Source organism: Hyalella azteca, unplaced genomic scaffold (genome assembly GCF_000764305.2).
Source record: "Hyalella azteca isolate HAZT.00-mixed unplaced genomic scaffold, Hazt_2.0.2 contig15286, whole genome shotgun sequence".
NCBI classification, from domain to species: Eukaryota; Metazoa; Arthropoda; class Malacostraca; order Amphipoda; family Hyalellidae; genus Hyalella; species Hyalella azteca.
In genome coordinates this window covers 49,618-73,751 of record NW_025945143.1, presented here as the reverse complement: position 1 = coordinate 73,751, position 24,134 = coordinate 49,618, and the positions used below count along the sequence as shown (strand labels likewise).

Sequence of the window (24,134 nt, the reverse complement as noted above, 5' to 3'; positions counted from 1 at the left end):
GTAAATTCACGATCAGTCAATCAAATTTCTACATTATTAGCGGTAAGAATAGTAACATAAAATTCACAATGGCAGAAGAACTTCCAATGACCGACTTCACTGTAGAAATAAAGCCCAGGCTGCATATTGGCGCCAAGAATTTCATATACTAACGCATAAGAGCACGGCATGCATCTGCTTCGTGTGGATGTTAACGCGCACTGAACACGACAGAACTGAGCCAAGCGATCGGCAAGTTAATAGAAGCCTTGCAACACATAATTATGGAGAAGTCAAATTATCAGCGCTGGTTATATGAACTGCGAAGTTGTCCTTTAGGGCATCATAAAGTTTGATCGGCTGGGACGAGGAATGTAGTACGAGAGAGTCATTCGCTACCGACCACCACACCTGTTCCTAAAATGTGTGCATTTTTATACGTACATCAGATTGCATGACCGTTGAACCGAGAAAGATAGCTGAAGTTTATTGAAGACCACACAATGAATCCTAGTATCAAGTGCATTGGAGTTTTTATTTCGTGGTTAATAATGAAAAAAGTATAACGTTGTAATACGAGATCCATTAATTGTAGCAATTAATTTAAAGCAAACTATCTTCAAGAAAATTGTTTCATATTTTTAACCGCTCTTAATAACGAAGGTGTTCAAAGAAAGCGAGACGGTGAGATTCATTTTAGTTATATTGTTCAGTGTACACAGATACAGCAGCTTCCATTAAAAAATATAAATGGAACAATAGAATTTTAAAATTCATAAATGCCATAACATGCAAATAAGGCCTAGGTTCAAAAAGCTTATGTAAAGGCCTATATCTGATGACACAACTTCTGGAATAACAATGGCGTCACACCAAGAGATTTCAATGTGAAAGCGAGGCGAAAGTGAAGAAAGAAAACAAATCGAAGAGATAAAATATCACCAAACTGACATATGATGCGCGGTACTGACGCATTTAAAATACATTTAAGACTTGAGCCAAACTTGGCCCAAGCGACCAACCGGACCATGGCGCTGCGAACAAGAAAATAGGTAGCACATACGGCGAAAAAGAGCTCCAGGCCACGCACACCAAACACAAATGACATAAATTTAAATTACCTTTAGGCTTTCGTCTTGCATGAACTTTTACTTTCTAGAGCAAAAAACCTGTGACTTCAGTAGCAAAAATTGACAAAAAATTAATTCGTCGCTTGCCAAGCCCGGTTAAGAGCAGCAGCAAGTAATAATTCACTCGCAAAGTAACAAAAAGTGATGATGAAAAGCGGCCGTAACACTACAAGAAATATCTGTGTAGTTGAAATTGACGTCGATTCTGATGTAGAAAATCCGAATGCGAATTTTAAGTCCAAAACTACAAGAAACTCCTTGAATTCTAAACGAATCCTATTTCATTACATAATAGTACCGGCGCAGTGTCCTGAACTCGAGGCTTAAAATGGAAATATCCCATTAAAATAAATATCCCATTGCATATTCACATTAAGATCTGAACTAGAGCAAAAGATGTGACGAGCATCTGGAAGACTGTAGCTTCTCGGAAAACAACGTAACTTCAACAGTTTTGATGGGAACAGTGATATGATGAACAATTTACTAAATAAACAACTTGGAACTTGAATTATCTCTGATGCTTGCTTTAAATTGAATAAAATTTCATTGTAAATTGCTTTTACGCTGATAAAAAACCGTTGGCGCCCAAAATTAATAATAAGATATCGATGGAACATTAACATCCCCCAATTGCTTCAGTCCGCATCTCATCTCACCTTCACTACCATCTTCATGACTATCTACAGAGTACATTACACTCAGGGAAATTGACAGATTTTGTCCAAATTGCGATGCACTTCTTGCCCTTGCGTGGGTCATGCTGACCCAGTTTTGCTCCGCATAAGGTCGTATCAGTGCTACATGCAGAATGTGTGTCACTATTTGGACAATATGACCCGTTTATTTTCTGAGTGTACGTTGAGTGATCTAGTATTCTAGTCGATACGAAGCTGAAGCAAGCAGCGTTCAATGAGCGCACTGCAGTGTTGGCTTAGGTTGGATCACATGCTTGTCCGTCAAGACTGTCAATTGTCAAAATCATAAGCTAATAGAATTGTCATTTTAATAGTTTACGATAGTAAAAAATTCAGCAGGAAAGAAAAATATATATGCTGGAATGAAAAGTTATTTGTGATCTATTGCAGGTATGACGTAATTTAATGGTAGACAACCAAATTTATTCAAACCAAGGTCAAGGGTTCGTTTAAAACAGGGCCAAGAGACATAAAATATTAAAATAATGTTTTGACATGAAGGTGAAATAATCATGAAGTTGAATATCCAGTAAATTCGGTTTATTTGGCCCATTAACTCAAGTAAAACAATTATGAAAACTTTAAATGTTATTAAATTAAATGTAAACTTCAATATCAACGTAAATTTCTTATACTAAAAAGGGTTTCATATTTCATACATTTCATAATATAGGGTCAAGCTAGAAAGTATGTATAAATAATTGATGAATACAAACAAACTACGGGCAAACCCAAGGAATAAAGTCGGTCCAATAGCATGTCAGTTGATTGAATTTATGAATCATTTCTATTGCCAAATGGAACATAACAAGTTAAAGCGAGCACATGCAGCCATCAACATAAGTTTTAAGGCGTTCATGGGCCGCACATTAGCATGGACGACCCATTATAGTTTCTACCCTTGCGCTCCACAATGTAAGTTGCGACTCAATAACATCACATCTACTGGCAACGATACCAAAAACGGAGGCAATAGCCAGACAATGTTGTAGTACACGCATTAGAAATTTGGGACTCTAATGCTTTGAAACCATTGACGTATTGTCAATGGTTTACTATGGGCAATTAGGAAGTCATATTGATAGTGATTTTACGCTGATTTTTAGAATGTTTGGCGCGTGCTTATATAAGTTGCTTATTTTATTGGTACTCTTAATTGGATTATATATAGGTGAACATACGGATAATATACGAGTACTCAAATGAAGCATACCAGGCAGAAACAATTCACACCTCGAAAGGCATAAACTGCGTGACAGACTCAAAATAAATCGGTATTAAAGTGAAGAAAACTCAGATATGCAAACGACCAAAAACTTTTCTTCAATAAAGACTAGTAAGAGCTTGATCATAAACGCAATGATGTACTGCAGCAGCTCATTGCAATGGCACAAAAATTTGACATTTGACAATCCCGTAAAAATTTTTGATACTCGAGACGTGTCGAGAAAATTTTGATCAGCGAATCATCGAAAGAAATCAGCGATTGAGAGTCGCTGGAGATAAAAACGTTCATCGCACGTGACCTCCGAACGTTAATTTGCGGAACACGGCGAGCGACCGCCTCAATAACGTGCGAGAATTTCGCCGCCTTGAAAAGATTCCGAACAAGGAAATTAGCGAAAAAATTTACGAGGATTGACATTTTATTTTACATGACGTATTAATCGACAAATAAGTTCTATGATGAAAGCCTGTAATAAAAATATTTATCAACTTCCATCTCTTAACAGTATAACTTGACTTTTTCCACTATTTCAATTGCCTATGTCATATCTGTTTTCGGACGCCACAAAAAGTAAAAAAAAAACTAGATAAAATGTAAAGTTGTAACCTTCTTCCTCAATTCTACCCGGAAGGTCGATTAAATATAGAAGATAATTCTTGAAATATTGAAATGGAAACGAATGACTGATAAATAAGGTTATCAAGCATATGACCAAGGTAATGGAACGAATGTAATTTGGCAAATCCGTTACAACACATCCAGAAACTGGACTACATCACTGGCCGGGAATCAAGTCATGTTTCGTAATTTAGAACTGAGGTTGCCAGATTTTCGTGTGAAATCAATTAAAATTAACAAATGTCATTGCATGGGATACAATCAGAGGGCAACACAGTCAGCCTTGCCCTCGTCTGCTGCTAAAAAAACGTGAGAGAAGCCCTTAGTGTGCGACAGAGCGCGCGGGGGTAAGGAGCGAGGATTCCATTCTGCTGCTCAATTGCGAGGAAGCGAATCCAATAAAAAGGCAGAGGGAATGTAGAGGACTGAAGTGTGCGAGACTGTGGGGACGTGGCACTTCTTACAGCGACAAGGCAAGGGCAATGTAGTGGACTGAAATGTGCGAAATGTACGTGACAGCGTTTTCACTGCGGAAAGATGCCGACGACAATTTGATTAGAAATAACTAGCTTGAGAATCCTCGAAAACGCAACAAAACTACGATTAGAATTATACGGATATAAAACTACTCATTATAGTACCGCAATGCCAATAAGGACCAGCAATAACCAAATGGGAAAGAATAAACTACAGGAAAATTTAATTGAAATAGAAAATTCAGATCATTCCGGTCAAATTTTGACGACGTTGAGTATAAGTTTAGGCGAAAAAATGGAGTGGTTAAACGAACGACCATTCAAAATTTATGTTCTATGTTCTTCGGAAAAAATAATTTAGCAATAAGTGCAGCTAGCCCCGAGAGAAGATCGACAAGCGCAGAACCAGAGCAATTTTTCATGAGGAACTTCAATGCAGAGCAGGAAGTCATCCAGCCAGTATAGCAGCTCTATAGGCTCACATGCCGTGCTATGCCTCATGTCAGTTATGAAATAACTGAAAAGAAATTATTGCAGAGGGAAGCGTAAGGGTCGTTTTCATGTCGCAACGAGGCCACCGTGCCCTTGCGGTCTGAGAAACGAAATTACGAAACCAAGAATGTGTTCCTAATTATAATTTACTGCTGAGAATTAGACACTAACGAACCATTATCGGCATCTGATTTTGGATGGATGGATTTATTCTTCACTTTCATGTGTAAGCTACTGCTTGAAAATTACATTGCATATACCTAGTGATTACTGACTATAAATTTCAGGCCGACCCTGGGGGGGGGGGGTGATCAAGCGTTAACAGCCAATAACAAGTCGAAATACTGCTTTTTAGTTCTGCAGGTTTTGGAACAGCCAGTAATAAGCTATGATTAGCAACCGAATGAAATCAGTAAGGATTGATTTTTTCTGAATAATAATGTATGTGGGTAACTAATTTGCCATATATCAAAAGCGGGGCATTTACTTGCAAAAAAATGAGAGATTGCAAGGATGGAGAGTTTGCAATTGATTACCTTAGCCAAGCCCAAAACTTAACACCACGAGTCCAAGACTACGGTGCTGACATCACAATAATGGCTCGAGACTACACGAGTAATCCACATATTATTTTAAATATCGTTTTTAGTTGTCCTAATTATCAACCTGAACAATTCCTTACCAACATATTCATCTTTTATCATGCTATGGCACCATGTCACGGTCAAACGTTTATACATGTATGAAATTAATCATAAATAAGTTTTAAATAGATAATAAATCACTTCACTTCTTTAGAAAATTGAGACATGATGCTTACTTAATCAGCATTTGCAAACGCAAGGTAAATACGGGTAAAAACCGCGCCAAGAAACGATTGCTCTGCAGAGCAAACTCCGCGGGCGCGCTGCTTGAGGGAAGAGAAAAACCAGTGATGACAGCCCTAATTTTCATGAATACAATTCGAATATGTTCATCCGTATCTGGGATATGTTCATCCGAATGTTGGTCCAATCATGAGAGGATTTTTCCGCGAAAATTTAAGTACTAAGTAGGAACATTGATGGGAACATACGGCGCATCGTCTGGGTATATAGGATCGAGAGGCGACACAGCACTCAGGCGATCAGGCGACTCAGGATAGGCAGGCAAGGAGGGTCAAGGGCAGGGATGAGGCACGTAAATGAAGCTACCGTGCAAAGGTCGCTTCAGCGAGGCAGAGCACCTCACAGGCACCTCGGCCACCAAAGGTCGCTTCAGCGAGGCAGAGCACCTCACAGGCACCTCGGCTACCAAAGGTCGCTTCAGCGAGGCAGAGCACCTCACAGGCACCTCGGCCACCAAAGGTCCTCGGCTACCAAAGGTCGCTTCAGTGAGGCAGAGCACCTCACAGGCACCTCGGCTACCAAAGGTCGCTAGCTTCAGTGAGGCAGAGCACCTCACAGGCACCTCGGCCACCAAAGGCTGCTTCAGTGAGGCAGAGCACCTCACAGGCACCTCTGCTTCTAAAAATCTTCTGCTGGCTGCCAGTTCCTCAGTATAAATAATATGAATATGGATAAAGTTTAATCTTTCTCTTCTAAAAAGTTTCAGGTCGTGTATAAATTGTTGTTTGTCGACATTTCATTTGCATTTCTGAACAGATTGCACGGTTTGAAACAGCTAGGGCGATCAAGTGCGAGTAATCAGTCGACGTTTTAAAACAGTTTTGCTGACAAAATGGACGTGAAATGAAATTCTCCAAGTATTTATAAGAACCGTATCAAATTCAATAATTAATCTCGCAATGTCCATCTGTGAAAAGTGAAACGGTGGACATCATACGGTTGGCTTGCGAAGGATCTGCATGGTTTGTTGTGACGCTACAACTTATTTCAACGATCTCTTCAGTATGACCGAATACTGTGAGATTGTGAGCAGTCCGGCTTGCTGTATGGCTACACTTTATTTCAAAGATCTGTTCAGTATGGCTGAATACTGTAAGGTTGTGGGCAGTCTGGCTTGCTGTGTGGCTACAACTTATTTCTATGATCTGTTCCGAATTCAATGAAGCTGATAGGACCGGAGCTGAGGATGAGAGCGAACAGGCAGGCGAAAGGTTGAGCTGTCGATAGCTGTGGCGCTGCAGGCGAGCTATTAATCTCATAATCGACGTACACACTTAGACGTGCAGAAACTTTAGGTACGTCTGCCGCCTGAACTCATTGATCAAGTTACAACCAACACTTATCGCAGACCATAAACTTCCTAATAAAAACCCTGCCTCGCAATTTTCATTCGTAAAAGTGGTTATTTTGAAGCCATCAGCGACGGAACCGAGGGTCAATTTCTGTCCACGAGACGTCAATTTCCCGAGAATATTCAGTGCTTAAAACCGCTATGGATCAATGATCTCTAAATTGCGCAGATAAAATCGTACGTGAATAGCTTAAGCATAACCTAGAATATAGATAGTACCTACAAATTAGTTTCACACAAGATTTATATAGCCTATAAGAGTCTCGCATGTTGTACATTGTGAGGTCATTTTGAAATATAGTAGGACAAATACTCAATATTCATTGCCTTAAACTTATTAATTTAGAGAGTGCAGTTAACATGAACAAACTCGGAGTGAATAAAGAAATATTTGTTCAAAATTGTTGATATTATAAAACCATTTGCCGATAAAATGAACCTCGTTTTCAACATTGAACGGAATTAGTGCAAAAGACTGCATAATAATTTTGATATTTATTTTGTGAGACGATTCTTCATTATTAATTATTTTGTTCGTTAGATATATTTCACCCATACAGAGTGATCATCACTTAATTCTTTCGATGGAAACTAATTAGCACAGATCCATTTTCCTTATACGAATCCTGCGAATCTGTCTTACTTTTGCTTCTAAATTGAGTCAAAAGGATAATCGAAATGAAGTAGGCACCAGCGTTCTATGAATTAATTTAAATGTCTTCATAAGTTCTGATTTATTGCATGAAGGAATTTCCTTTTCAATTCCTGCCGCTGGACCATGCAGGAGCCCGAAATTGAATAATTCTACGCGAATAACTTCAAGTTTATTGACAATTGTATATCAAAATGTAAGTAAAATAGAATGTTCCGCTATAGTATCCAATGTAGAAAAACATTGCCACGCAACCAAAAAAATAACAAATTTTTTTAAAATACGCAAATGCTAAACGACCTACTCGATAGTTTTCAGGTTCATATCCGGTGATCGTGTATAGACTTGGCCCGCAGCGAAGCGTCCAATATCGCCATAATCGGAAACAAGCGAACATTTTTTATGTAGTGAAAAGTAAACTATAGCTAATAAAAAATAAATCACGCACCGATTTTATCATAATATTACAACCTTCGGCTCTATATACTTGCAGCCAGCAATATATTCAGTTTGAAGGGCGGACTTTCATACTTCCCATTTACTGATCAATACGGAACCTAATTAATGCACGATACATTTGACATACATAAATTAATATTGGACAGAGTACAAGTTCGGTGAGCACGCGGCCTCAATGTGAAGCTCGCTCCGGGCAAGGCCGCGTTAACGCTGCGCAATATCTTGCGTTCGCTATTTTTTTCCTAGCTTCGTTGCAACATCTTAGTTGTTCTTATAATAGAGCAGGTTATGTTCATGAGTTGGGAGCATGGATTTCATAAGCGGAAGTGGAGGCAAAAAATTGATAGGGAACTTACGCCTTCTCAGTTTTGGGTATAGCAGATATTAATCATCTCTGTTAGTGAGTCTAGATCGTTGCATTGAAAATTGAATTATTTTAATTGACGTTACAAAAAGAGAATTCGACAATAAACTGAAAATTTATAAATGAGAACCGACTCCAGAAGCACACTATTGAAAGTGAAAGTACCTCAATATTTATGAGTTATAAATAATTAGTTAGAAGACTTGAACCAAATATTTACGAGCTATAGGCGATCACAGCGTCTTTAAATCATATACTTGGTGGTACAGTAGGAAGGATTGTTTTTCAGTTGTCGAAATAATGCAAGGGTTCAGCGTGCAAAACCCTCTGGACCCACAGAAATTAAATCGAGAACAAAACTGTGACCAGTTTTGTAGGAATAGAAGCAGCTGAATAAAGTGTCATTATGTTGTACAAGAATAATAAATAATTCCAACATTAACAATTACCATTTCAATAATCATTTCCCAAAAGATGCAAGGCTGCTTGTACAAGTAGTAACTCGGTGACAAAAAAAAGCAATATTTTCGAGGGTGTGTTGGTATAAAGGGCAAGTATAGGTAAAAATATATGTGGTCAATAATAAATAGAAATAAAAGAATGGCGCATATGTTCGCAAATACAGCAAAGCTTGCCTATACAGAGCGCCAACATCAGCCCAACGAACAAATTATTTTTACAAAAAAGTACATAATTTAAGCCATCGTTTCTACGCAATTCAGGGTAAAAATCAATTGTCCATATTACTCTACGTTGAAAATATGCTTTCGTTAATAAACCTCAATCGAAATGTGCCAATCATGAAACAAATTTGTTTCGATACCACGACGAACGGGATAAGTTGGTCACACAATTTTTCCAAGTGCGACGTAGATGCATCAAGGAATTCATCAAAGTTTAAGCAAGTCACAAGCGCGTCGGATGGAAAGGAAACCATTAAAAGGTCTCACGTATAGTTAAAAATTCCTTGGGAATGTTACGTGACAATTAAAGTGCAAACTGTGAAGTTTTTTCGAATGCTACAAAATATATAAAAAAAATCGCAGTAAAAACCAGAGGGTTGCCCAGATGGATCGCTGGCACCGAGCGTTGGTCGCTGGAGGCCATCCTAACAAAATTTAGAGTCGCCCCAGCTTCTGATACCCCAAATCAGAAGCTGGGGCGACTCTAAATTTTGTTAGGGAGGCGCTGCCACGCAGCGGCGGCCTTGGCAAGGACGTGGCAGAGATGCTGCAGTAAAAGTTCTGCTCGGGGTACAGGGCACGCTATGTATACCTGCTACACGTACACATAGTGCACGCCGCTGTGCATATACCCGATACACGTACACGTAGTGCACGCCGCTGTGCACATACCCGCTACACGTACACGTAATGCATGACACTATTAGCTCCGTAAATGCCATTGGCAAAACTATTAGACGCATGAATAGAAAGTTCGTGGGGCGCATAGGGAGTAGCTCAGAGATGCGCATACAGAAGTTTCACGATGCGCGTGTGGCAGCAAATCGATGATGGTATACAAAAAGGTAAACAAGGATACTGCGCACGTATTTCTATATAAACCACGATTTAGAATCACTTATATAAATTTATATAATTGTGCAAAATAACTATATTCATTACAATTAACTGATACAATATATCTAGTCAAGTATCTAATGCAATAAAAATCGTTTCTATATTCTACGTTTTAACCTTGACGTTCCAGGCAAATGAAGATCATCGGGATAAAATTACTTTCAGCAGATATTATTAGAAAAAAGAACAAAATTCGTGCCAAACATATTTTTTCTCAATAAGGATTCATTAAATACAAAAAAGAACAGGAGCAATATAATGAGTATGATTGAACGATTTGAAGATGAAACAGCAAAAGTAAGGCTCACAGGTTCCAGTCACACAACCCACAGTTCAAGCAAATTTTCTTGGGAGTTCCAGCCGATTCACTCCTCGATGGTTAGAAATATTCACATACCTAACTTATTTTAAAATGCTGATATTAATACTAACCGAACGTTTAAAGAATTATTCCAATCAAGTCAAGGAATAAAATTTTCAGAAAACAAATAAAACGGTTACAACATTTTGTACGTAAATGCTTGGCAAAAACGCGTAACGGCAGTTAAATTTAAAGTGTGGAAATTTTCGCCTTTACGAATACATTCAAACGCAGAAAATGAATTCATAGCGCAAGCACAGAAGCACCGGCAGCTGTAAGCACTGAAGAGCTAGAAGTTTATAATTGCAACGTATTCATCCTCCTCCTACACGAACGTACTTAACCTACTCTCGTACGCTTCTAAAAACTGACAGTGAGAAGTTGAGAACTTACAGGCACAGCTTTGGGAGTGAGTGGTGCTTTCGGGTCAGAGAATTGTACTTGATTGATCCGTTACATTCATAGGCCATTTTTCCGACGATTTACGTGAATACATGTACAAAATTAGGAGCACTCGTTAAAAATAAATTATGACAAACTTTGTGATCCACTACAAAACTGTCACTATACCTTCAAACATGCATAAAATTTACGACGATTTTTCACTTACCGCACGGATTTTGCTTAAATTAAACTTAGCCTGATCGTGCCTGCCTACCGTGGAAATGTAGGCCATGTGTGTCGAAGCAGTTGAGCTCTGAAGAATTAAAAGCCCCCGTCAATCAGTCGAGGGAGAAGCTATAAGAACCAACATGCGGAGGTTAGGTGAGCAATTCCAGAATGAAGAGTGATGCAGCTAAGCCTCAGTGTTAACGCTCAAATGGAAGCGAATGTCGGCAGGAATTACGCCCACTTTACCATTGTGGAGGGCTTGAGAAATCGTGTTTGCAAATCGAAGGTCATGATTAAGACTTACTTATTTCTTCGTCATATACAATGTAGATACGACACATATACAAGAAACCGGCAGCATATGAATCGAAATTCAGAACCTTCAATTAAGGCTCTTAAAAAGTACTTTAATGATGTATTAAAGACAGATGTGATCAATCATGAAGCAGTGATAGAGCTGCTACTAATTTGAAAGCAATTCATGTCATTATTGGATATCTTCTTATATAATCCAAAACCTTCATAAGAGGATTACACCAACAATACAGGGAACACGGCCAAAACACATAAATTTAGAACATTCTCTAATGATCAGTAAATCTCTAATTATCTGCTAGAATAGCATCACTCAATATACTGTAAGTCAAACTTCAATATTGAAACGTACAAAAGCTGTGAATTCTTCCAGAAATTTCGTTTTCATGAAATTCGTCACGAACCTCAACAGAAAATCTCATATTATTTTCAATCGTGTGAAGGATTTATTTCAAGCTAAAACTATCCATTCGTAAATCCCTTCGACAAGTACAATCAATGATCTCGTAATGGTATTCTTTCTTAGGCTTTCGACCCGCCAACATTAGTGAGCAGCGAGCTCGAGCAGCGCCTATACATGAGCCCTCTATCACAGTCTGTTCAGCGACATCCTAATGATAGCTTGGCACCGACAAACTTGAATTAGCAGCCAAAAACATTTGCAGGAGAGTTCACACTGCAGGGTCAGGCAGGTTAGTGATCATGATATCCAGTGTCACTGCAGAGTGTTCCTCTATCTACTAATACGTACCGTCGCTGTAGTCAAAGGCCAAGCTAGTGTCATCCTTGCCCAGAGAAAACTGGTCAACCTCCCCTACCTTGAACTGCATTTTTAAAAGTTTCGTAAGCGATTGCAGGTTCTACTAGGATTGTAAAATTCCGTTTTACACTAAGCAGACTTATTTGAGAGCCTCAAAGTTGATTCGCAGATGGGCTAAAGACGTGACGGTTACTTTCGCTTATTCGGGACCAGGTCCAAGCAAGATAGACTGCAGCTCACGACTTAAGGACCAGCAATGCACTCAAATAAAGTTCAGGAATCAGCCATCACTTCATAGTGATAAAATTATCAAGGGTATACGAGAGAGTCCGAACTTTGCATTGAAAATATTACTTCCAGTACACTACATTTGGTTACGTACAAAATCTATACATGGCCATAATGAGCGGAAATTACTTAGTCAATAAGCACGTGTTCTGACAGAGGCGGAGGATGGAACAATAAATTACACTCTATTTGCTTTATCAATAAAGTTAACGGAAACATTCATTAACCTCAACATTCGTGTATTATGTTTAATTCCTGCTCATAGACTCTTATACACAAGTCGCATTTCTACGCTCACTGATGAAATAAGGAGGAAGCCTAAAGTTAATTAACGTAAAAGATATCTGAAGAAACGCAGATGAGTCACCTTTTCTATCCGCAAAGAAAGTTCTCTCACTTCGGCCAGAGATTGGATGCTTAAAAATGATTCGCAAATTCATCAGCGAATAACCTCCCTGTTTCAAACTTGCCCTGCCGATCAGATACACACATCCACGATTTTCGAGGAAGGAGCGGCGATGATAAGGATATATATACAACTACGGCCAGCGTATGGAGCTTTCCTGGCCATCATCTTCAAGCTGGACGAGAAATTAAGCGGAAAAATTTCCTGTTCAGCTATCCTAATGTGGCGGCAAATTTATTGCATTTGAATTACTTTCACAATGTGGGGACACGATAACGGCATTACACACAGATAATATTATACGATATTGCAGGTAAGAACTCAAGTGCTATACAGTCCTGACTTCTGCGATGCACGAATAGGTAAGCTTTGAGGATGAAAGTTAAACACAAACATTATTCGACCATTAAGATACAAATGCTGATCGATTTTATGATTCGCATATTAATGATTAATACTACATGAGTTATACATAGATTTTTGAAAATATAAGATTTCTTCAATACCTTAATGAAGGTTCTTGAAATAAAACATTTTTAACCAACACGAATCTTTTTTCTAATAATTACTATCAAGTAAATCAAAAGTCACATAACTAACTCATGAACATAGACAATCAAGCTAGGCTTCATAAGAAACATAGATTTTAAGGCTAAGAAGTGCTATAATATAAAGCGTATAATCAGTACGCATTTCCGGAAAAGATGATACTCTTATATTACCAGGTTTAATAGCGAAAATGCGATCAAAGAGATTCATTTGATTCAATAAATATTAGCACCGAAAATTTCATTATTCGAGAACAAACAGGAACTTATGTGACCTCACTAAAAGTATGATCACACAACCGTGCGAATTGCAACGCATTTGCACCGGAACCCAACAGTCAAATAAAATTCCCTCTAGACTAAAACAACAACTAAAAGCTAAAGTGAGAGGTTCCACCATGAAAGTTAAAAGGTTTCCTTAAGAGCAAGGTTCCGGTGCCTGACAATCTCCAGCTTGGCAAGCAAGCAGCATAAAAGCGAGAGTGCACTACTCCACCGCAAGCTCGGCCGAGCCTCGCTCACATTTTAGGCCAGGCATAATTAACATCTTTCCTGTTCCGGTCGCCTGCCGAGCCAAGGTCATCATGTGGGCGACGTCGATCATAGAGCACTAATTAATGTAGATTGTGGAGCACCGCAGTGAAGTATGCAATATAAGACGACAGGGCGACAGCAGCCGAGATGATGCAAAGAAGGATGTTACGTTCATGAATGAGTTGAATAAGGAGAAAGGGTTACGAATTTGATGGGAGTTTATTGTGCTTCAACGAGTTTATTTTGCTTCAACTTTTGAGTCATAATTAGCGTCTTTCCTGTTCCGGTCGCCTGCCGAGCCAAGGTCATCATGTGGGCGACGTCGATCATAGAGCACTAATTAAAGAAATTCATTCCCCATGTGTAACATCGGAGACACTGGATAATTTAAAAGTGTTGTCTTTAAAAAGTAATTATTAAACGTATATTATTTCATTAATGCAGATTGTGGAGCACCACAGTGAAGCATGCTATACAAGACGACAGGGCGATAGCAGCCGAGATGATGCAAAGTTAGATGTTACGTTCATAAATGAGTTGAATAAGGCGAAAGAGTTACGAATTTGATGGAAGTTTATTGTGCTTCAACGAGTTTATTTTGCTTCAACTTTTGAGCAAGCTGATGCCTCTAGGCAGGGAGACAGATCTATCAACGTATTAATCTCATCCTCAACACGGCATACTTATTGAGCGCAAAACCTTCAAACTTTTTCCGTGGCCCAAATAAGTCTAACATTAGTGAACCCACTAAAATTACTTAAGGTTAAATTGAAGCACAAATTCTGTATTGTTCCATAGTCATGAATCATATGTACATCCAAATAACAACAAGATTCGTTCAACTTCCGTAAACGAAATAATAATTTCAGAAGGAATTGCCTAAACTTGTGTTTAGGCAATTCCTAAACCCATCGGTTCCTAAAAAAATTCAAATCTAAACATTCTTCCCGGCATCGGACCAGCCCGATGCGCATGCGTAGTAAACATTGCGGTAACGAAAATAATAACTCGTTTGTATATTCTTCACGGCGATGCGGAAAGGTGGTAAAACATCGCTGTAAAGGAAGGTTTCCTCCACCGCTGCCTCTAATATGGTCATCGTGAACAGGATGGTGTTTTGTTTTTCTAGCCAGCGCAGGTCACTACTGCATATGAGCGATCGTCTTCCGTACGGCGCTGTGTGCGTCGCTACTTCGGCCTTGAGTGATTCGTCAGTATGTCACCCATGGACGAACGTATTGAGTTATTACAGGAAGCATACGTACGCGTGAACGCAGATAATCAGTCATTACATACTTTTCTCTAACAGCAGGTAACAAATCATAAGCAAAAAAGCATGGAGGAACTCTCATTGACGAAAGGAATAAATTCTCCAGCTTACTAGGCTAAGTGCAACTAATAGTGCAACTAATCGTCTAGTGCAACTAATCGTCCGGCAAGATCATAAAGACGAATAAAATCAAGGAGCAAAAGCAAACGTTCAAACAGGGACTTTGACGCACAATTCAACCATGTAAAACTTTGTAAACCAATGCACCAACCAGTACGTAAAAAGCTAAATGAAAGGTATTGGCAACAAAACGAGAGATAATTACTGCTATTTCCGTGGAAAAAACGAGGTCACAAAAATGGAAGAATGAGCCAACACTTTGTAAGGAACAGCGTTCGGATTTTTATCGTAAAATATCTTGCATTATCCTCAACAATAACATCTATGAATAACAGCTCGAATTCCGTTCTATGCGTTTCGTAATGCCAAGACTCGAGAAAATGACGTTTTGTAATGCACGCACAATGATACCTGCTTATTTGACCAACGCCTTTAAAGGATAGCAACAAACTGCAAGGTTGAATCTTGTTTACAAAAACATCACGAAGAGCCAGAGAAAATAGTCGCACCAAGCCCACGACCAGCGAACTAGTAAGGTCTTATGTACAGATTTTCTTCGGATAATCATCATGCATATCGCCTGGCCAACGCTCAAAATCATGCCATTTCCCTGGAATAGCCAAGATTTCGACAGTCAAATGGCTCAGGGTTTTCTACAGTCAAGATACCAAATAATAATTCCAAGATACCAAATAAATAAGATACCAAAGTCAAGTTGATTCCACCGTCAAGATAATCCCCGAAAAATAGAAGTTTAATGAAAACTATTTAAAATTGTATTTTTATTCACTTAAGAATGATATCAGAATCGTGAAAATACCAATAACCCTTCAATAATTTAAACGGTCAACTATTCAGTGACATTAAAGTTGTATAGCATTATTTATAATGTTGATAGACACCGATTACAATATTCCACATACGCTCCTGACCTGACCGAGAGAACGATGCTTGGGCGGGATTGACTAGTGTTCGGTTCGCAAATGATGCAACGCAATTATTTTCAGTATATCCTTCAGTCTAGACAAATTACCAGATGCATCTTCAGTTCCGCGAACGGCAAGTGTTCCCACAATAAGACTAAACATCACGACACAAACTTCGCTGCAGGAAACAAAGGAAAAACAGGTTCAAGGACGTACGTCACAGTTCCGTTTCCGTGAGAAGACGTCGAAGTCGGCGAGGGAAATGATGAGGTAAAGCCTTCCATAGGAAGCTGTTCCAAGTAATAACGCGAGGTAGGCCACAAGTTGTCCCTGTCTTCCGTTCCGGTATCACGCGTAAGGTACCTCAACTCTGACCAGAAACCATAAGTGAAGTATCGATCGTTACTTCATGGTTTGCGTCAACTTTATTCCGGTCCCTCAAGCGAGAAACCACAGGTTTGTTCCCGCACCACATGTGCGTTGTCTTACTCCGTTCCCATACAAAATCGATACTATAAATCTGTTCGGTAATTCAGCTCTATTCCACCACCGAAATCGAGTACGTGTTCATTCGTTGTATACATAAAATGATGAAAATAAGTACAAGTCTAAATTTCTCAATACTGAGCAGCGCACGGCCAAAACTTGTCATGGTTATTACTTTATTTGACACTGAATACGGACAAGAAACTTTCATAGATAAAATTTCAACCATATCAAATTCAGCTAAAAATTATTTTATCGTTACACAATTGTAGAAACGATCTGTCTTTGCAGACCAAAGAATCTGGAAACATCGACTGAACATTTGTGACTCAGACGATCACTTCATCATTGAATGCAACAACGAGTGGGAACACACGCGACTTTATAGTGTCTTCCGATATTAAAAAGTTTTAACATAAGCGTTAATTCAGTAACACTGGAAAATTTAAAGATAAAGGAGAATAACTCCGACGATAATAATGAACGCATTTGGCTTGTATAACTGTCACCTGGTAAGCAGCCTTAATTTTGCAGCGTTGTAGTCGAGATTATCAGTCTTTAATGGTCGCCATATGTAGGCATCTGTGCTACCTAGCGCTAAAAAATGGCCTTGAACGAAGTAAAGGAGTTCAGAGGCGATTAGGCGAATTTATTTGCAGATAAGCTGAATGGCATTAAACTTGATCGACAGCGCAATTTTCATCGCACTGGAGCGGGTTTCCTATATACTTGAAACTATGACGAATTAAAACAGTGTAAAGCATATATTGAGACTCGTGCTTGGTGCTGATTAACATGTTGAATGTTGATAAAAAAAAACAAATCTACACGAAGGCACTAGAACCAAGTTATAATACAAATATATTCATGATATTTTCATAAGATTTGAAATTCTTATCACGAACTCACAGTATTGTTCTTTCTAATCGAAAAATTATGTTAAGAATGGATTAAATGAGTGTTTGGCACATAGTCCAACAGACGAAATCTCAGCGATTATTCACGAGCCAATAGATACCAATAAATAAATATAGGATTAATACCAGAAGAGCTGATCTTAACCTCTCAAAACAAAGGCCGAAAGAAGGAACACAACCAAAGTAACTTTCCCTCCCAAACAACTGCCATCTAACGGACACATTGCAGCGTGAATAACCAACGAGGAAAGCACTTTTGCGATCAGGAAAAACAGGAGTAAATGAGGCAAAATTTTCGCCGCCGAGCCTGAATCGCAACACCCATCAATGCTTGTAATAATTCTAACGTATCTACGATAGAATAACGGGACTTGTCTAGGTAAAACTAAACAACAGCAGCAGCGTTGCCTCGACACCACGCCCTGTAAGAAACCTGCTCATGCCGACATCATCGACTTCCATGTACGGCCGTAGTTGGACAGCGGCTGAGAGATAAAAATTTTCTCCCCGATAGATGGGAACCTTAAACTCCAGAAGGAACGGGCATCGCACTCAGGGAAAAAAAACACGTACAAACCTTAAAACAGTTAGCAGACAAGGCTGCGCTTAATAAAACGAGCAGTGGCATGGTTATTAAATTTTGCCAGCTTAATATTTGGCAGGTTATGCACGATGATTGCGGTTAGAAACCCGTTTATAACCCTTAAAAAAACTTGGATTAATTTCACGTTTTATATTTTATGCAATAACATAATTTAAAATAGCTGCGTAGTCGCTACTACATGCACAAGAGTGGTATCGCAAGTGATCTGGCACCAATAAGGGCGAACTTTCTTCAGGTACCACAACTCATGCCCGTTCTGCCAGTCTCCGATTCTCTGGTTTAGCGCTTAGGTTGGCAACCGTCATAAATGCATTAAATAGTAAATGTGTAAATAAATTATAACTAAAGTTAGCAATATTACGCAGGTCAATAATAAGGACAAAACCTAAATAAAGCTCAACGCATGAACATTTATACTGTGAAATATTACAAATAGATCCCATTATTTTATTATAATGCAAAATAAAAAATTGCATGCTATGCTTCTAAGTATTTTGCATGACTTTCAATGCAGCATTACAAATTGAGGTTAGCAGACAAGAACACTTTGAATCAATGACACTTAATAAACTATAGAAAGTTCGATACACCAGGTCAAATCAAGAATACGATTTGATTATGATCCAAAAGAAACCAAGCGAAACTAAGGCTTGGCCATTCAATTTTAGACATCCATAGACTGACCTTCCAGAGCCTGTTTAAGGCGACGGTAGCAACATCAACTCTCTTTTCTACACGGCGAGCCTAAAGTGCGCAGAATGCCGCCCGGTTCACTTATGAGACATTTTAGATTAAGGTCAGCACCGTACATATCAGGCAAGGGCGCAGCCTCACACAAGTTCAAGTTCATAAAAAATCAGAGCAATTAACCAGCGGTCAATCTGGATTCAATTAAGCGAATGCCATTGAGGTCATCTACTACTAACACAGTATACGCTAGCGATACATCATATACGCCATATGTTGTCTGCCTCAGCATATATAACAGCTGTCTGTAACATCATATACTCAACAAGACTTTATGTGGCGACCAAACCCGCGGACTGCATTCAGGCATTAAGTCGCAGTCGCTTATGCCTACACATGTAAAATGGGGAGCTACGTATATACATGTTCAAATACTCATTCTGGAATAACTTTGATAGGTTTCATTCATAATTTTGAGTATCCACTGTAACACTCCTTTCAAAAAGGTTTATTCGATGTTTAGGGCATCATTATTCAGTAGTTGAGACCTCAAAGTACTATACCTACCTAGAACGAACGAACCCAAACAAATACGATCGCAAAAAACTTCACCGTCATCTCTCATAGACGAAATGACTGATATGGCAGAGCCTATACAGAACTGCTACTGATCTCTCTGCTCTACAAACTATTTCCAGCAGATTGTATTTGTTTACAAACAATATAGAGAAATTGAAAAACATTCACGGTTTTCATTCACTCGAATTCGTGATTCTGATTTTTTTCCATTTCTCTAGCATGCACAAGAAAAGGACATTCAGAACCTGTCTTTCTGTAGCGCAAGAATAGTATACAGCAAAAATAGTGACATTGTGAGTGACCACAGAAATTGCATGCTGTGGCCAGCAGCAGTGCCAAAAAATCAGCATATGGTAGGCAACCCAGTACTACTAGTTATTCAGCGTCATGAATAAACAAGTAAATAAGGAATTACATTACTCGATCAAGATCAGAGAAGAAATCGAAAGATATGACGGAATGAGCGCCCGAAATATGATCTCACAACTCCATACTACTGACACTCGTCCTATAGACGTGTCGAATAGCTCGCAGCTCCCTTCCCTTCATTAATCAAGACGGTAAACGTTTGAATAGCCAAAATAAAGTTATGCATAGCTAATTATCTTTATTTAAAATTCATAATGCCTCCGTCGAATGAATATAACCGAAAACCGTGCAAAATTATATCCCTGAGGATGATCTACGTTCCAACACTAACATAGTTAGAAACACTAACATTGTAATATGGTATCGATTAAATTAAATTAAAACACGTATTTGGTAAATCAAAACTAAATAGGCAACAAAGGAGCAACTGTCCCACTGCAGGGCAGATATTGGCCCGTGCGCTGTACCGCCGGGCGACAGTTGCACTGGGATGCAGAGTGCGGCTGTACGTTGTGCTGACAGTTTTCGTCGGTAAGTTACTTGCAAATAACTGTTTTAGGCCAAATAAAAGGATTTTTTATAGGGATAGTTTAAATTCAAGTTTAGACCATTAGTTTTTGAAATGAAATATTGACACGCGGTAACTTGCAATGGTAACTAGTGCACAGGGCATCGTGCCCATGCGTGTCACCCGGCAAAGCGCCCATGCATGCGTGGGCTCAATACCTCGCTGTGAAAGCTTGCGTTGTACATCAATGGATTTGTCTCAATTAGCTCTTCATAACTATGACTAGCTTTTTAAATTTTTTTTAAATGATAATAAACTATATTTTATAATTAGTATATAAATTATATTTTGAATTGAACAATTTTTAATTTGCCGCCTCAAAGCAGCGCAGCTTCTAGTTTATAAATATTTATGACTCCATATTTTTTTACAGTTACAACGCGGTGCGCAAGTATAAAAGGAAGACCAATACAACCAACTATTCTCAAACTGAACTCCAAAATATATTCAAGGAAATTAAGAGCGGCAACTCGCTGAAGGACACAGAAATAAAAAAAAATACATATCAACTAAAGGAACAAGGAGTCGGAAATGAAAGCAGGCAACAATCCTTACTTCAACACCGTCAAAACTGTCTTCAAAAATAGAGTGCAATCGAAAAAAGAAAAGGAAAAGTTAAGAGCATATGCATTCTACAGGGGCCGAATCCTGTTCGATAAAAGTTAGAGTTCAGAAGATGATGAATGGCCATGCTTGGTATGGTTTGTAAATAGCCGTTTTCGGGAAAAATGTATCCGCTGTGCGGCGTGGGCTTAAAATGGGTTCATCAAGAGCTAGTGTACAGATAATGGTAGGAGGTATATTTGTCAGAATTCTGATAGAGAATAGGATCACCGATAAAAATAAAAAATTTTCACAAGCAACTGGATGAACTATGTATATGCTTTTCGTAGAATTGTTTTCATCATTCGAAGTTTCTCCTGGTCACTTATATATAATTTTTTTCTAGGCTTGAGGCTATATTTTATCAAGTGAAAGATGTACATTTTTATGTTAAGGGAATATTTTTTCACGTCAGTGAAAGATTTTTAAAGCCAAAAATATTTTTTTATGTCAAGTGAAGGAAATATTTTTTTATGTTGTTGATAAATGAATGAATGGACTATTTTTTATTACATTTCCTCTATATGAAATGTGAATATAATTAACATGTGAATATTGTTAAATGGTGTTTTATTGACTTTAAAATAAAAAAGGCAACTAGGGTAAAAGGCCCAGGAGGTGGGCGCCTTGCCCCAAGCCCATGGGCCCATTGCCTCAAGTTTGGGGCAATTAATGGGATTTGGATACTTTCAAGAAAATAATTTTCCATTAAAAAAATAAAATACATCTATGGACGTCTAATTCACATAATATATTCCTCATTAGAATTAACTTTAGTAAAAAAACATAAACGACTATGTATCAATCAAAACTTAATCGAAAATTAAGTTTGAAAAAACGGGTGGGCCGATTGACCCGTGATAACCTACATTCTTTGTGTATAAATTCATAAAATAAACATGAATAGTTGTATATTTCAAACAAACTATTTCAGCCCATGTAAATTTTAAAAGGAATTGACGATTTTTCAGTGTAATTTCAAAGTAATTTGCACACAATTGAGCACGAGTAAATAACTAAGCACAAGGCCGCGACCAGCTCATCACGACTATCCCTGGCTACCACCACCGTTAACATCAACAAGGGAGTAAGAGTCGCTTTCTTGATTTGAAAAAAAAAACAAGCATAAATCAGCCTAGGTCCGACCAGTCATGCATTCAGAAGAGATATGATGCGGCTGCTCAAGATTCATAGATATTTTATTGATAGACCAAATAATCCCCACTGATGAACCTTACAATGATACGTGAAAGAGTCCACAATAGATCTCAGAATTTAGGACGCTCCTAATCTAATATAATTGTGCACTAAAAATTTTCTGCGAACAAACCACCTTTCACCAAATAGCACATGTTTCCGTATAACTTCTATTTTTATTGAGAGATAAATAATTAAAATGGGCGGCAGGGCAGAGACCAGTCTTGCGGTACAGCCACCAGTTCCTGCCGTATTATAACTACTCGCACACTCCGTTACTTGCGCGCCATTATGCTCCTGCTAGCTCCAGGTCGAAAATTCCCTTGTGCTCCTGCTAGCTCCAGATCGTAAACTCCCTTGTGCTCCTGCTAGCTCCAGGTCGTAAACTCCCTTGTGCTCCTGCCAGCTCCAGGTCGTAAATTCCCTTGTGCTCCTGCAAGCTCCAGGTCGTAAACTCCCTTATGCTCCATCCAGATCCAGGTCGTAAACTCCCTTATGCTCCTACTAGCTCCAGGTCGTAAACTCCCTTATGCTCCTGCCAGCTCCAGGTCATAAACTATCAACACTAAGGCGCATGGTACAAATATTAATCTATCAACATTAAAGGAATGTCCGGCAATACCATTAGTTTCTAGCAACGCTTTAGTTTTCAGTAACTGCGTGACCTCAACTCCACGCTAACTAAGCATTCGAACATAACTGTGAGCAATGGTTATAATTCAGAAGTTTTCAATTATCAATATTGTACGAGTTATAGTATAGAACAAGAGGAAATAGTAAGTACTATTATACAGTTCCTACCGTTTTATTTGCTCACTTGTTATTCGGTGGAGAAAGTTTGGCGCTCTTCAGTGCTAGCCATAATTGATATACTTAGCGTTCCATTGACAAAAAATTAATAGCAATTATAAAACATATATTGTGAGCAAATTTCCGATTACCATCCACATAATAAATTCCTATTAGCGAAAGAAAGTCACGCGGAGGACTACAGTTAATCGATAGTCAATACTACATATACAGGGTGACCCCAAAAAAGTTGCTAAAAGTAAAGGCCTATAACTCAAAAAGTATTAAACGTAGAAAGATGAAATAAAAATCACATAATATATCCCTGTATAATAAAAACGTGAGAGTCAACAAGGGAGATACTAGTGAAAGGGATGCCATTACGGAGATAATTATTTAAGTGAGGACGGTCAGAATAAGAGGATAAAAGAGGATGGTCAAAATAAAAATAAAAAATTACGAAAGACAACAATTGCGCGCAAGTGATGACGTAATTTGATATCTTAATGCATTGGCTTTTATTTATTGGATGAATAAAATGAAACTTCACGTTCGAGACAGTACACTAATACTAGTTGATAAATAATTTTGGTCGAAAATGAATTTTGAATAACGTTTGAATATTTCCAACGATACGAGGTATCGATGCATCGTTGACATTCCACATTACATTACGGGGGATTCAAATCATAGCCGCAGTAAATTCCATGCAAGCGTACAAGATGAATAAATCTGACACTTGTAGCACTTGAAACAAGTAGCAGCTTATCACGCTGCTTGTGGAACTAAACTGAAACATGCTTACAATGTTACACCATCAAGAGTGAACACTGAGCCCACTTATATTAAGAATAAATCATCAAATTTATCTTACCTTGAGCAAGGATGAAGCAGCAGGGCATCATCAGTAGCATCAGTAGTCTTGTAGCAGCAGCCATGATCGATTTTTTGAACTTGTTCAATTAATAATAGTAATCTAATAAAGTCATTGTTTGAAAGAATTGCCAGCTATACACAGTAGAAAGTAGCAGCAAAGGATTTAGATTTCAGGATTAAATATCTGGGAAAAAGAAAAATTTTGAAAACGATATAGCTTTCCACATAATGAGACACTGTACATCAATGATCTTTCTTAAAATTTCAAACTTTCCCTTCTTCCTGACGTTTTAGTACGGGTGTAATAACTTGAGGTTAATCAAGTAATCATAATCATTCATTTGCTTGTGATGATGCATTGCTGTATACGTGAGTTCCGCTGCATTTTAGCTGCAACAAACGTGA

The 24,134-nt window shown here is 38.4% G+C and overlaps 1 protein-coding gene across 3 annotated transcripts in view; it reads right to left on the bottom strand.

Moving 5' to 3' along the window:
- LOC108681918 (G-protein coupled receptor Mth2) overlaps positions 1–23,905 on the bottom strand; it is a 91,009-nt gene extending 67,104 nt beyond the window's left edge. For all 3 annotated transcript variants that reach the window (XM_018171000.2, XM_018170998.2, XM_018170999.2), the window contains exon 1: positions 23,728–23,905. In XM_018171000.2, the coding sequence (XP_018026489.1) occupies positions 23,728–23,791 (64 nt within the window). In that variant the 5' untranslated portion in view covers positions 23,792–23,905. The remainder of the gene's footprint in view (positions 1–23,727) is intronic.
- Between the last annotated feature and the right edge of the window lie 229 nt (positions 23,906–24,134).